Genomic DNA, 15,500 nt, shown 5'->3' with positions numbered 1-15,500 from the left:
ATATGAAGAAATCCAAGGGGATTTGAATAACTTTGCAAGGCCCTGTATGTAGGGAACAAGGTGTTATTTGGAGTGTTCTGCCTCAGTGTGACAAACAACAAGACCTCTATTTCCAGCCACATATCACTCTGAGGATGCTGCTGATTACTCTGTCAGGCCTAGCCTATACGTTGTCACAAGTAGTCTACTAGGTCTAGGTACTAGGTCCAAGTACTAAACACAATTATTTCATAAACACTAGGCCTAACACCTATCGGACCGCGTTAGAATATAACTTTGAGCTTGTCTATTACATAGTAGTAGTATATCCGAGTCCCAAATTGCACCCTATTCCCTACATCGTGCACTACTTTTGACCAGAGCCCTATGAGACCCTATGTCAAAAGTAGTGAACTATATTGGGACTAAGGTGCCATTTGGGAAGCAACCCATGTCCCCTGCTGCTGAGTCAGACGGGGCCCCTACAGTGCCATACCTCATCGTTGACGGTGACATAGAGGGCTTCGTTGGCAGCGCTGCCGAACACACAGGCCTGTCGTATCAGACGCAGTTCCTCAGGAGGCAGGAGAGCAAACACTGGCCACTTCCCCACGTCCAGCATACTACTACTCAACTAGGACAAACAGACAGAAACGTCAGGGTAGCATCAAGCATACTACTACTACTCTACTAGGACAAACAGACAGAAATGTCAGGGTAGCATACTACTACTACTCTACTAGGACAAACAGACAGAAATGTCAGGGTAGCATACTACTACTACTCTACTAGGACAAACAGACAGAAATGTCAGGGTAGCATACTACTACTACTCTACTAGGACAAACAGACAGAAATGTCAGGGTAGCATACTACTACTACTCAACTAGGACAAACAGACAGAAATGTCAGGGTAGCATACTACTACTACTACTCAACTAGGACAAACAGACAGAAATGTCAGGGTAGCATACTACTACTACTACTCAACTAGGGCAAACAGACAGAAATGTCAGGGTAGCATACTACTACTCTACTAGGACAAACAGACAGAAATGTCAGGGTAGCATACTACTACTCTACTAGGACAAACAGACAGAAATGTCAGGGTAGCATACTACTACTACTACTCAACTAGGGCAAACAGACAGAAACGTCAGGGTAGCATCGAGCATACTACTACTACTCTACTAGGACAAACAGACAGAAATGTCAGGGTAGCATACTACTACTCTACTAGGACAAACAGACAGAAATGTCAGGGTAGCATACTACTACTACTCTACTAGGACAAACAGACAGAAATGTCAGGGTAGCATACTACTACTCTACTAGGACAAACAGACAGAAATGTCAGGGTAGCATACTACTACTACTACTCAACTAGGACAAACAGACAGAAATGTCAGGGTAGCATACTACTACTCTACTAGGACAAACAGACAGAAACGTCAGGGTAGCATACTACTACTCTACTAGGACAAACAGACAGAAACGTCAGGGTAGCATACTACTACTCTACTAGGACAGACAGAAACGTCAGGGTAGCATACTACTACTACTACTCTACTAGGACAAACAGACAGAAATGTCAGGGTAGCATCGAGCATACTACTACTACTCTACTAGGACAAACAGACAGAAACGTCAGGGTAGCATACTACTACTACTACTCTACTAGGACAAACAGACAGAAAAGTCAGGGTAGCATCGAGCATACTACTACTCAACTAGGGCAAACAGACAGAAACGTCAGGGTAGCATACTACTACTACTCTACTAGGACAAACAGACAGAAACGTCAGGGTAGCATACTACTACTACTCTACTAGGACAAACAGACAGAGCCACTTTCCCATCCATCATCAGCATAGAATAATGTAACAATAACAGTCGTTGAATCACTAATTAAATGAAAACAGTTGGCACGCAAACAACATTCTCCCTGAGCAAAAAGGAATTCCAACAACGTACAGAAAGTTATTCCCATGAATTTATCTAGTATCATAAGGGTCCGTTTAGAATGAGCGAGGAGAGTTTCAGACTATAAATTGTCCCCCAAACGGCAACTTATTTGCTCCATTGATAACAGTCTGAAAGAAGTCACTGCAAAAAAATACAAAAATATTTTAAAAAAGGTCAAGTCTGTACACGCCAGAATGTTGAATAGAATATTTAAACACGTACTTCACCGGTTGTCTGACCTTTTTCGGCGGTAGGAGGTGGAGATACAGTAACCATAGTAACCATAGGAAAGTGTGCTGGTAGGTTCTGTTTGCTTGTGTTTCTCACCTCCTGACGGATTTCACAACGCACAATATGTAAACAATATCTGAATGTAACCGAACGTTGTCAGCCGTAACGCGTTTCCCCTCGCTATCAGCTGGGAGTGCTAGTAAACATCGCCAGATGATTGCGCGGGACAACTTTAGGTCTGTGCTTCGGTTAAATCGGGAAATATTAACATATTGTGTAAATCGTGTGCAAATTCCTCAAGCATTGAAAATGCAAACCAGAAATACCTTTACGGGAAAAGATTGTTGTCAGAGAGCAGTATAACTGCAGTATAACTCCAATTAGTGGAATATACTTCTTCCAAAATATTTTTTTTTACTGCAGTATAATAAAGTTAATAATAAGTAAGTATTATAAGTATAATAAGTATAGTAAGTATAATAAGTATAATAAGTATAGTAAGTATAATAAGTATAATAAGTATAATAAGTATAATAAGTATAGTAAGTATAATAAGTATAGTAAGTATAATAAGTATAATAAGTATAGTAAGTATAATAAGTATAGTAAGTATAGTAAGTATAGTAAGTATAATAAGTATAGTAAGTATAATAAGTACAATAGGTATAGTAAGTATAGTAAGTATAATAAGTATAGTAAGTATAATAAGTATAGTAAGTATAGTAAGTATAATAAGTATAGCAAGTATAATAAGTATAGCAAGTATAATAAGTATAGTCAGTATAGTCAGTATAGTCAGTATAGTAAGTATAGTCAGTATAATAAGTATAGTCAGTATAATAAGTATAATAAGTATAGTAAGTATAATAAGTATAACACGTATAATAAGTATAGTCGGTATAATAAGTATAATAAGTAAAATAAGTAAAATGAGTATAGTATGTATAATAAGTATAATAAGTAAAATAAGTAAAATAAGTATAGTAGGTATAATAAGTATAGTAAGTATAATAAGTATAGTAGGTATAGTAAGTATAGTAAGTATAGTAGGTATAGTAAGTATAATAAGTATAGTAAGTATAGTAAGTATAATAAGTATAATAAGTATAGTAAGTATAGTAAGTATAGTAAGTATAGTAGGTATAATAAGTATAAGTATAATAAGTATAGTAAGTAAAATAAGTATAATAAGTAAAATAAGTATAATAAGCTAACCCTCTCTCCTCTGCTCTCATCCTTCTAGACCTATCGGCTGCCTTCGATACTGTGAACCATCAGATCCTCCTCTCCACCCTCTCAGAGTTGGGCATCTCCGGCGCGGCCCACGCTTGGATTGCGTCCTACCTGACAGGTCGCTCCTACCAGGTGGCGTGGCGAGAATCTGTCTCCTCACCACGCGCTCTCACCACTGGTGTCCCCCAGGGCTCTGTTCTAGGCCCTCTCCTATTCTCGCTATACACCAAGTCACTTGGCTCTGTCATAACCTCACATGGTCTCTCCTATCATTGCTATGCAGACGACACACAATTAATCTTCTCCTTTCCCCCTTCTGATGACCAGGTGGCGAATCGCATCTCTGCATGTCTGGCAGACATATCAGTGTGGATGACGGATCACCACCTCAAGCTGAACTTCGGCAAGACGGAGCTGCTCTTCCTCCCGGGGAAGGACTGCCCGTTCCATGATCTCGCCATCACGGTTGACAACTCCATTGTGTCCTCCTCCCAGAGCGCTAAGAACCTTGGCGTGATCCTGGACAACACCCTTTCGTTCTCAACTAACATCAAGGCGGTGGCCCGTTCCTGTAGGTTCATGCTCTACAACATCCGCAGAGTACGACCCTTCCTCACACAGGAAGCGGTGCAGGTCCTAATCCAGGCACTTGTCATCTCCCGTCTGGATTACTGCAACTCGCTGTTGGCTGGGCTCCCTGCCTGTGCCATTAAACCCCTACAACTCATCCAGAACGCCGCAGCCCGTCTAGTGTTCAACCTTCCCAAGTTCTCTCACGTCACCCCGCTCCTCCGCTCTCTCCACTGGCTTCCAGTTGAAGCTCGCATCCGCTACAAGACCATGGTGCTTGCCTACGGAGCTGTGAGGGGAACGGCACCTCAGTACCTCCAGGCTCTGATCAGGGCCTACACCCAAATAAGGGCACTGCGTTCATCCACCTCTGGCCTGCTAGCCTCCCTACCACTGAGGAAGTACAGTTCCCGCTCAGCCCAGTCAAAACTGTTCGCTGCTCTGGCTCCCCAATGGTGGAACAAACCCCTCACGACGCCAGGACAGCGGAGTCAATCACCACCTTCCGGAGACACCTGAATCCCCACCTCTTTAAGGAATACCTAGGATAGGATAAAGTAATCCTTCTTACCCCCCCCCCCTTAAAATATTTAGATGCACTATTGTAAAGTGGTTGTTCCACTGGATGTCATAAGGTGAATGCACCAATTTGTAAGTCGCTCTGGATAAGAGCGTCTGCTAAATGACTTAAATGTAAATATAAGTATAGTAAGTATAATAAGTATAATAAGTATAATAAGTATAATAGTAGTAAGTATAATAAGTATAATAAGTATAATAAGTATATAAGTAAGTATAATAAGTATAGTAAGTATAATAAGTATAATAAGTATAGTAAGTATAATAAGTATAATAAGTATAGTAAGTATAATAAGTATAATAAGTACAATAAGTATAATAAGTATAGTAAGTATAATAAGTACAATAATAATAATAAGTTAATAATTCTGCAATTACTGCATCCAAAATACCACAGTCAACTGCAGTTACAGCACTTTTAATTCAGTTTCAAAAAAGCAATATTTTTTGTACGGGTAAAAACCAACATTTTTATTTAGCCTGTATTTTTATCAGGGAGTCATACTGAGACTAAGGTCTTTTTTTATTTATTTATTACATTTGAGCTCTGAAATACAGACCAGCACACTGAAATACGGTTTAAGAACAATACTGTGTGGCTATTTTGTCTCAGATTACCTCCTACATTAAAAAAAGGGTCAAAAATCATCAGACAACAAGTAAAGTACATTCAAATGAAGTTTATTCAACAGTCTGACTTGTCATTGAACTGTTCACAAATGGGAAGCCTGTTAACAGACGAGAGAGAGAAAGAGAGAGAAAGACAAAGAGAGAGACAGAAGAGAGAGACAGACAGAGAGAGACAGACAGAAAGAGAGAGACAGACAGAAAGAGAGAGACAGACAGAAAGAGACAGACAGAAAGAGAGAGACAGACAGACAGAGACAGACAGAAAGAGAGAGACAGACAGAAAGAGAGAGACAGACAGAAAGAGAGAGACAGACAGAAAGAGAGAGACAGACAGAAAGAGAGAGACAGACAGAAAGAGAGAGACAGACAGAAAGAGAGAGACAGACAGAAAGAGAGAGACAGACAGAAAGAGAGAGACAGACAGAAAGAGAGAGACAGACAGAAAGAGAGAGACAGACAGAAAGAGAGAGACCGACAGACAGAAAGAGAGAGACCGACAGACAGAAAGAGAGAGACCGACAGACAGAAAGAGAGAGACCGACAGACAGAAAGAGAGAGACCGACAGACAGAAAGAGACCGACAGAGACCGACAGACAGAAAGAGAGAGACCGACAGACAGAAAGAGACAGACCGACAGAAAGAGAGAGACAGACCGACAGAAAGAGAGAGACCGACAGAGAGAGAGAGAGACAGAGAGAGAGAGAGACAGAGAGAGAGAGAGAGACAGAGAGAGAGAGACAGAGAGAGAGACAGAGAGAGAGAGAGAGACAGACAGACAGAGAGACCGACAGAGAGAGAGACAGACAGAGAGAGAGACCGGCAGAGAGAGAGAGACAGACCGACAGAAAGAGAGAGACCGACAGAAAGAGAGAGACCGACAGAGAGAGAGAGAGACAGAGAGAGAGAGAGAGACAGAGAGAGAGAGAGAGAGAGAGAGAGAGAGAGACAGACAGAGAGAGAGACCGACAGAGAGAGAGACAGACAGAGAGAGAGACCGACAGAGAGAGAGACCGACAGAAAGAGAGACCGACAGAAAGAGAGACCGACAGAAAGAGAGACCGACAGAAAGAGAGAACGACAGAAAGAGAGAACGACAGAAAGAGAGACCGACAGAAAGAGAGACCGACAGAAAGAGACAGAGAGAGACAGAAAGAGAGACAGAAAGAGAGAGACAGACAGAAAGAGAGAGAAGAGTCTTCCACTCTCGGATTCATAGTGGCTACCTACTCCCTGTGTTTACGTCGGGCTGTCCAGTTTGCCCACTCTTGTCGCCTCTCAAGTAAATCTGTTTGAGAGTTTATCCCCTACGCTAAGCTCGTGAGACCAAAGATAGTACAGTAGGAGGTATGAAGATAAGCAGGAACTGACACCCCCTCGAGTCACACTTTGTAGGCGATGTCATGGCGACGTCGGCTAGCTAAGCTCATGCGCAGAAACACGTCATTTAGAAACTGTAGTGGCTAAGTTAACGCCAAAAAACAACAAAACAAAAAAAAACACACTAAATTGCTTAGTTATTGAATGTCATTGTAGATGTTTTAACTATGACTGACTCCAACGTAAACAAGACTCGGATAACGTTACTCCAAGATGTTTTCTAAAGTAGCGTACGCTAGTTAGCATAGCTTACCCCGGCGTCGTTGTGCTTTTCGTCAACGATTATCGTCGGTTCAGACGGTGATGTCGGCGACTCCCTAACATTTTCACATGGCAAATCGAGTTAAAAAAGCGATCACATTTCTGGAAGACAGAGGATGGTTGCGTGCCAACCAGCCGTGACATTACAGTGCGGATCCCTTCTCTCTAGCCGAGGAAGCTGCTTGGCTATTCAGTAAGAGATGTGCAGTTCACGAACGACTCTTTTTTTTACTGATTCATGATTCATGATTCATTTTCCCGAGTGACTCAATCATTTTAGTTGTTCATTTGACCTGCTGTCAGGCCTCAATTAAATCATTAAAACAGGATAAATACGCACTCCACCGGGAAAAAGAAAAAAAAACACGAAGAAAAAAAGGAGTAAATAAAACATGTTTTGAGCTGATAATTGTTCACATGGTGCAACAATGGATGCAATTCGTGTATTATTGAATGTTATGATGGACACAGCTTTGTGTGGAACCAAAATATACACTAAACATACCTCCTTTTGTCAACGAACTCGAGAACGAATCATAATCACCTTCATGGCAGTCAGGCAATGCCTTCCACCAAGAGTCTTTCACAAACTAGTCCGGCTGCTGACACAACTAGACCTTGTTTCAAATGTATCAACAAATACATGCACATTGTTTATTAAAGCACACTTTTTTACAAGTCTCAGTCACAAATAACAGCTCCAATAAACCCCTTGTGGTGAACCAGAGACTTGTAAAATCATGACGAATTTCCAGTTCATCATTAACCGGTAGAGGGTCCATGCATTATTTACTCAAATGAACGAAATGAGTCGAAAGATTCGTTCTTTTGATTGAATGAGTCGACAAGATCAGTCAGTAAAAAGGTCCGAACGTCCCATCACTACTATTCAGACAGTAGAAGTTGACTGCCGAGTTCATATCTTCCTCGATGGGGGCGTTCTCGTTCGTGTTGCATTCAAGCACATCCGTCCTGCGCATTCGTCAGCAATATGTGATTGATGGCTACACTGCTACAGGTTGATTTGAAATCATTCCTTGCCAGTAGCCTAAAATATGTGTTTTATATGTAGACAAGACGATTTTAAGGGGGCTGCTTTGTAGCCACCGCACCTCCACATATTTTGGAAGCTATAGATAATAGAAATGCATTTATTAATGTCTACATTCGTTTTTGCCACGTCTATTCTATTAATATATGCCATTTAGCAGACGCTTTTATCCAAAGCGACTTACAGTCATGTGTGCATACATTCTACGTATGGGTGGTCCCGGGGATCGAACCCACTACCCTGGCGTTACAAGCGCCATGCTCTACCAACTGAGCTACACAGACACTTACAAACACTTAAATGCATACTTTAAAATGTATGTGAGCTAAACATTTTAAAATATGAAAAAATATATCAAAACATTTTCCTAGAGAGAGAGTACTAATGTTACCGTCCCCACGACAACAAAATAATACTTAAATAAATGTAATTTAGCCCTTGAAACGTTAAATTGAAATACTGTAGAATTCCATTCATTCCCATGGAGGACTGTTCCTACTGGGGAGTACCCATATGGCCGACTAGTGACTTCAAAGCCTCTTAATTGCCAATACACAGCATCAACTATCCCGGGTTTATATACATCGTAGCCTAAAATACATGTCAGTGAAGGGTTATTGAGAGATACTTACAGTATATTTAAGATAAGAGAATCTTGGCACAATCTTTTTTTTCTTCCCTTTTGGTACCCATAACATAATAGATTTACCTTTTAAGTAAACATTACATAATAGATTTACCTTTTAAGTAAACATTACATAATATATTTCACCCCTGCCTTACATGAATTGATTACTAGAATATCTAAATGTCCAATAATCCATTTTTTGGTTACCTAAAGGGGAAAAAATAAAATGTACCCAAGATTTGATCTGCAAGCCATAGGTTTGTGTTTCTCAGTAACCATGCACAAACATGTCATTTAAGCTACTGGAAAGGAAGGACTTCTCAAGTAAAAAGTCTATGCTCCGTATACGCCTAACATCAGGGGTTTTCATCTGGTTGTTTACTTTGGATCAATGGATGTGTATGAATAGATGTATTTTCCATCCTTAGCAAATCTCTGAGGACATTGGTCTACTGTACACTGTGTGTTAGAGAATGTCTCCGACTGTAGTCATAAACCAGCCACCGGAGTTTATAATAATAATAATGAGTTCATTTATTGACTTGATTTGTTGTTGCAGAAAAAGTATTTGTCTCACCAACAAATAAACAAAGTTTTGAAAATGGAAAGTCAATAAGCAAGTGTTTATGAATGCAGAAATACAGGCCATACAGACACACGTTTAGACACATCCTCTTGACTTAGTGTCTGGCAACTAGGAATGCTAGGGAGGGAGGCGGGGGGCTATACAGGCGTCTTTTTTCAATTTCATCTTCAAAAGGACTTATGTAGCTTTACTGGAAGAGCCGAACTAAATGGGCGTGGTGAACGACAACATGAAACTACCAACCGGGGAGACAGAGAGTCAAGTGCATCTAGGGTTGATCCTGCAAACAACAGTCCTCAGCTCAGCCTACTCCACTCTGGAAGGAAGATCTCACTGTGGCAGTTCACCCCTGGATCTGAGATGAACAGCTGCTGATCGTCGAGACAGCGTTGACTGAAAAGTTCAGGGTGCTTCCCATCATTAGTGTATCACAGTAGGTACAAATCAAATCATGGTCAATTTTTTGTTTGTTTTAAGATTGATTGTTGTTGCAGCTTATTGACATTTGTTTTTACATTTGCTACAGAATGTGTTGTACAATGTGTATGGAAGATTATTAAGAAAATACATACACAAAGTATTGAGTATTTAAAGCTTCTAAATGCTGTGTTATGGGACAATTCTTACAATATTGAGAGTCCATGGGATGGGGGTGTGAAGTATTTTCGCAGGTAACAGCCTGCTCAAATTTATATCAGAAACTATTTACACTCAGGCCATTTTGGCTTTTACAAATCTCCTGAACTAACCAGATTAGTTCAGGGTAGCCTAGTGGTTAGAGCGTTGGACTAGTAACTGGAAGGTTGCGAGTTCAAACCCCCGAGCTGACAAGGTACAAATCTGTCGTTCTGCCCCTGAACAGGCAGTTAACCCACTGTTCCTAGGCCGTCATTGAAAATAAGAATCTGTTCTTAACTGACTTGCCTGGTTAAATAAAGGTAAAAAAAAATATATAGATTTTTTTTTAACCATTTTTAGTTATTGTTCTGCTGTTCTTCTTTTTTTTTTTGACTTTAAAAGAAATTGCCTTAAGGGTTACAGTTAATCACTCTCTTGTTATTGTTAAGAATTCTTCCGTATCACAAGTGAAAGCATGTTTACAGTGCGGGCCAAGAGGGGACTGTGGTATTTGAGAATGTTTGACTTTGGAGAAGCAAAACTCAATTGCGGCCCCAGACGATGTGGTAGATCAGTGGTAACTGAACAGGTTTGGAGTTTCTATTACTATTCTATTACTATTGATGGTAATGTGTCATCAGGATGAAAGGAAATGGTATTTAGAAGTCTAAAAAAACTCTTGTGACAACCACAGAAGTAAAAAAAAAAGTATCGTGACAACCACAGATATGAGGAAAGGCTTTGAAACACTCTTGTAGTCTGAAAGCGGATCGAGTGAGTTTGAAACGTGCTTGTTGCACTCCAAAAACTTCCGTGTGAATTCTTTCACCCGCTGAGGAACACTTTGTGCTGCTGTGTAACTGTTGCCATCACCCCCCCCCCCCCATTACATCACTCTCTTTTTTTGTGTGGACTCAAGGAATAGTGCATGTAGCAACAGCTAATGGGGATCCTAATAAACTGATCTCTCACTCTGCCTCTTTCTCTTTCTCTCTCTCTCTGCCTCGTTCTCTCTCTCTCTCTCTGCCTCGTTCTCTCTCTCTCTCTCTCTCTCTCTCTCTCTCTCTCTCTCTCTCTCTCTCTCTCTCTCTCCCTGCCTATTTCTCTTTCTTTCTCCATGTTTTAGGAGCCATCTAAAGTGAATAAATCAGTCATCATGGAAGATGGGAACTTGTCCTCTGACTGCTCCATCAGCATGTTCAAACACAGAGTCTACCCACCCATATACCTAGTCATCTTCCTCCTCGGCCTCACCTTCAACCTCGTCTCCCTCTGCTTCTTCGTCAATGTCTGGAGGAGTAAGAAAAGGTTTACTCCCGTAAACCTGTACATGGTCAACCTGCTGGTGTCAGACTTGATGCTGGTGTGCTCCCTGCCACTCCGGGCCTTCTACTACTACATGGAATCTAGCTGGGTGTTTGGAGACATCGCCTGTCGCGTTATGTCCTACATCTTCTACATCAACATGTACGGGAGCATCTACTTCCTCACGGTGCTGAGTGTGGTTCGTTTTGTGGCAATCACCCAGCCGTACAGGTATATGAGCATGCAGAATAGCCGTAATTCCTGGCTGGTCTGTATTTTGGTCTGGCTGTTGGTGTCGCTAGCCTCCATCCCTATGCTGACTTCAGGGACCGTCACAGATGCTTATGGTAGAACCAGGTGCTTGGAGCTTAATCCAGAATACAAACTCATTCACATCCGCACACTGATCATAGCCAACCATGCCACCTTACTTCTGGGCTTCATCCTGCCCTTTGCAGTGATCTCTATCTGTTACATATTTGTGGTGCGTAGCCTGCTGAAGCTGAGGAAGGCTGAAGGAAGGCCGAAATCCCAATACAAGAAGTCCATGTCCCTGGTTGTAATAGTCCTTAGCATCTTCCTAGTGTGTTTCCTGCCCTACCACGTCATGCGGACTGTCTTCCTGGAAGCTGAGATGCAGGTGAGGGATAAAGGGTATGGAGGTTCCTGTAGGTACATAGAGCGTGTACGCAAAACAGCTGTGCTCACTTTGTGTCTGGCAGCGATGAATAGCTGCTTGGACCCACTGCTTTATTTCTTCGTTGGAGAGAACTTCAGGCTTTTCTGTCAGCGTGCTTACAAAGAGACGGAGGCAAAGTCACTGGCTAAGACAGAGGGACAGATGAAGGGTCTGACATCAGAGCTACAGGAAGGAACACGTCTGACATCGGAGCTACAGGAAGGAACACGTCTGACATCAGAGCTACAGGAAGGAACACGTCTGACATCGGAGCTACAGGAAGGAACACGTCTGACATCAGAGCTACAGGAAGGAACACGTCTGACATCGGAGCTACAGGAAGGAACACGCCTGACATCGGAGCTACAGGAACTAAACGCTCCAAACAGCTCCAGACCTGATAGTTAGCCTGGGACAGGTTGGAAGTGAAATATGACTATATTTGATGGCTTTGAGAAGAAACTCTAGAGATGGTTATTTTCTGCTGACAACCCTAGAAGGCAATTTACAGCTAGGTATATCAATACAAATTATGTGTCCCACTGTGTGTTTAACCAGTCCCCTCCTCATGAATTTTTTTTAAATGTAATTGTTGTTGGCCTAACAGGTTTACTATCAGAATATTCTGTGACTTGTCCAAGCCTGAACCGTTGCAATATATAACATTTACCTTGGTCATGTTCAAACAGCAACTTCTGGAGAAACCAGACACACCCACCATTGGCAGGGTACAGACCGACAGGATTGGACAGCTCTGTAGGTTCTGAATGGAAAGCACCAATCAGCATGAATGAGTGATAAAGTAGAGGTCACGTCAAACAAAAACCTTACAGTGAATTGCTGAATACAACAGGTGTAGTAGACCTTACAGTGAATTGCTGAATACAACAGGTGTAGTAGACCTTACAGTGAAATGCTGAATACAACAGGTGTAGTAGACCTTACAGTGAAATGCTGAATACAACAGGTGTAGTAGACCTTACAGTGAAATGCTGAATACAACAGGTGTAGTAGACCTTACAGTGAAATGCTGAATACAACAGGTGTAGTAGACCTTACAGTGAAATGCTGAATACAACAGGTGTAGTAGACCTTACAGTGAAATGCTGAATACAACAGGTGTAGTAGACCTTACAGTGAAATGCTGAATACAACAGGTGTAGTAGACCTTACAGTGAATTGCTGAATACAACAGGTGTAGTAGACCTCACAGTGAAATGCTGAATACAACAGGTGTAGTAGACCTCACAGTGAAATGCTGAATACAACAGGTGTAGTAGACCTTACAGTGAATTGCTGAATACAACAGGTGTAGTAGACCTTACAGTGAAATGCTGAATACAACAGGTGTAGTAGACCTTACAGTGAAATGCCGAATACAACAGGTGTAGTAGACCTTACAGTGAAATGCCGAATACAACAGGTGTAGTAGACCTTACCGTGAAATGCCGAATACAACAGGTGTAGTAGACCTTACCGTGAAATGCCGAATACAACAGGTGTAGTAGACCTTACAGTGAAATGCCGAATACAACAGGTGTAGTAGACCTTACCGTGAAATGCTGAATACAACAGGTGTAGTAGACCTTACAGTGAAATGCTGAATACAACAGGTGTAGTAGACCTTACAGTGAAATGCCGAATACAACAGGTGTAGTAGACCTTACCGTGAAATGCCGAATACAACAGGTGTAGTAGACCTTACCGTGAAATGCCGAATACAACAAGTGTAGTAGACCTTACAGTGAAATGCCGAATACAACAGGTGTAGTAGACCTTACCGTGAAATGCTGAATACAACAGGTGTAGTAGACCTTACCGTGAAATGCTGAATACAACAGGTGTAGTAGACCTTACCGTGAAATGCTGAATACAACAGGTGTAGTAGACCTTACCGTGAAATGCCGAATACAACAAGTGTAGACCTTACCGTGAAATGCCGAATACAACAGGTGTAGTAGACCTTACCGTGAAATGCTGAATACAACAGGTGTAGTAGACCTCACAGTGAAATGCCGAATACAACAGGTGTAGTAGACCTCACAGTGAAATGCCGAATACAACAAGTGTAGACCTTACCGTGAAATGCTGAATACAACAGGTGTAGTAGACCTTACAGTGAAATGCTGAATACAACAGGTGTAGTAGACCTTACAGTGAAATGCTGAATACAACAGGTGTAGTAGACCTTACAGTGAAATGCTGAATACAACAGGTGTAGTAGACCTTACAGTGAAATGCTGAATACAACAGGTGTAGTAGACCTCACAGTGAAATGCTGAATACAACAGGTGTAGTAGACCTCACAGTGAAATGCTGAATACAACAGGTGTAGTAGACCTTACAGTGAAATGCTGAATACAACAGGTGTAGTAGACCTTACAGTGAAATGCTGAATACAACAGGTGTAGTAGACCTTACAGTGAAATGCCGAATACAACAGGTGTAGTAGACCTTACAGTGAAATGCCGAATACAACAGGTGTAGTAGAAATGCCGAATACAACAGGTGTAGTAGACCTTACCGTGAAATGCTGAATACAACAGGTGTAGTAGTGATGCCGAATACAACAGGTGTAGTAGACCTTACCGTGAAATGCTGAATACAACAGGTGTAGTAGACCTTACAGTGAAATGCTGAATACAACAGGTGTAGTAGACCTTACAGTGAAATTACAACTTACCGTGTGAATACAAATAGTAGACCTTACCGTGAAATGCTGAATACAACAGGTGTAGTAGACCTTACAGTGAAATGCTGAATACAACAGGTGTAGTAGACCTTACAGTGAAATGCTGAATACAACAGGTGTAGTAGACAACAGGTGTAGTAGACCAGTGAAATGCTGAATACAACAGGTGTAGTAGACCTTACAGTGAAATGCTGAATACAACAGGTGTAGTAGACCTTACAGTGAAATGCTGAATACAACAGGTGTAGTAGACCTTACAGTGAAATGCTGAATACAACAGGTGTAGTAGACAGTGAAATGCTGAATACAACAGGTGTAGTAGACCTTACAGTGAAATGCTGAATACAACAGGTGTAGTAGACCTTACAGTGAAATGCTGAATACAACAGGTGTAGTAGACCTTACAGTGAAATGCTGAATACAACAGGTGTAGTAGACAGTGAAATGCTGAATACAACAGGTGTAGTAGAGTGAAATGCTGAATACAACAGGTGTAGTAGACCTTACAGTGAAATGAATACAACAGGTGTAGTAGACCTTACCGTGAAATGCCGAATACAACAGGTGTAGTAGACAGTGAAATGCTGAATACAACAGTGAAGTAGACCTTACAGTGAAATGCTGAATACAACAGGTGTAGTAGACCTCACAGTGAAATGCTGAATACAACAGGTGTAGTAGACCTTACAGTGAAATGCTGAATACAACAGGTGTAGTAGACCTTACAGTGAAATGCTGAATACAACAGGTGTAGTAGACCTTACAGTGAAATGCTGAATACAACAGGTGTAGTAGACCTTACAGTGAAATGCTGAATACAACAGGTGTAGTAGACCTCACAGTGAAATGCTGAATACAACAGGTGTAGTAGACCTCACAGTGAAATGCTGAATACAACAGGTGTAGTAGACCTTACAGTGAAATGCTGAATACAACAGGTGTAGCAGACCTTACAGTGAAATGCCGAATACAACAAGTGTAGTAGACCTTACAGTGAATTGCTGAATACAACAAGTGTAGACCTTACAGTGAAATGCTGAATACAACAGGTGTAGTAGACCTCACAGTGAAATGCTGAATACAACAGGTCTAGTAGACCTTACAGTGAAATGCTG

General features: G+C 41.4%; 2 protein-coding genes across 5 annotated transcripts in view; one reads left to right on the top strand and one right to left on the bottom strand.

The window, feature by feature from the left end:
* Nucleotides 1-7,028, bottom strand: part of rcbtb2 (regulator of chromosome condensation (RCC1) and BTB (POZ) domain containing protein 2) — a 45,535-nt gene extending 38,507 nt beyond the window's left edge. For both annotated transcript variants that reach the window (XM_046293613.1, XM_046293614.1), the window contains exons 1-2: nucleotides 6,819-7,028; nucleotides 476-613 (exon numbers count right to left, since the gene is read on the bottom strand). In XM_046293613.1, coding sequence (XP_046149569.1) covers nucleotides 476-601 — 126 coding nt within the window. In that variant the 5' untranslated portion in view covers nucleotides 602-613; nucleotides 6,819-7,028. The remainder of the gene's footprint in view (nucleotides 1-475; nucleotides 614-6,818) is intronic.
* A 2,349-nt stretch (nucleotides 7,029-9,377) lies between these two features.
* On the top strand, nucleotides 9,378-12,657 carry cysltr2b (cysteinyl leukotriene receptor 2b). Of its 3 annotated transcripts, XM_046296648.1 has the most exons (3): nucleotides 9,378-9,524; nucleotides 10,836-11,869; nucleotides 11,930-12,657. In XM_046296648.1, the coding sequence occupies exons 2-3, from the start codon at nucleotides 10,866-10,868 to the stop codon at nucleotides 12,099-12,101; spliced, it is 1,176 nt and encodes a 391-aa protein (XP_046152604.1). In that variant the 5' UTR covers nucleotides 9,378-9,524; nucleotides 10,836-10,865; the 3' UTR covers nucleotides 12,102-12,657. The 3 variants fall into 3 exon arrangements, with proteins under 3 accessions (XP_046152604.1, XP_046152602.1, XP_046152603.1); XM_046296646.1 differs by having other exon boundaries at nucleotides 10,836-12,657; XM_046296647.1 differs by having other exon boundaries at nucleotides 9,378-9,528; nucleotides 10,836-12,657.
* The last annotated feature ends 2,843 nt before the right edge of the window (nucleotides 12,658-15,500 follow it).

Source organism: Oncorhynchus gorbuscha, linkage group LG13, assembly GCF_021184085.1.
Source record: "Oncorhynchus gorbuscha isolate QuinsamMale2020 ecotype Even-year linkage group LG13, OgorEven_v1.0, whole genome shotgun sequence".
Classification (NCBI taxonomy): Eukaryota; Metazoa; Chordata; class Actinopteri; order Salmoniformes; family Salmonidae; genus Oncorhynchus; species Oncorhynchus gorbuscha.
This window is presented reverse-complemented; position numbering and strand designations above follow the sequence as displayed.

Coding starts and splice junctions, on each gene's coding strand:
- cysltr2b (XM_046296646.1), top strand. CDS start 10,866: ATGGAAGATGGGAACTTGTCCTCTGACTGCTCCATCAGCATGTTCAAA.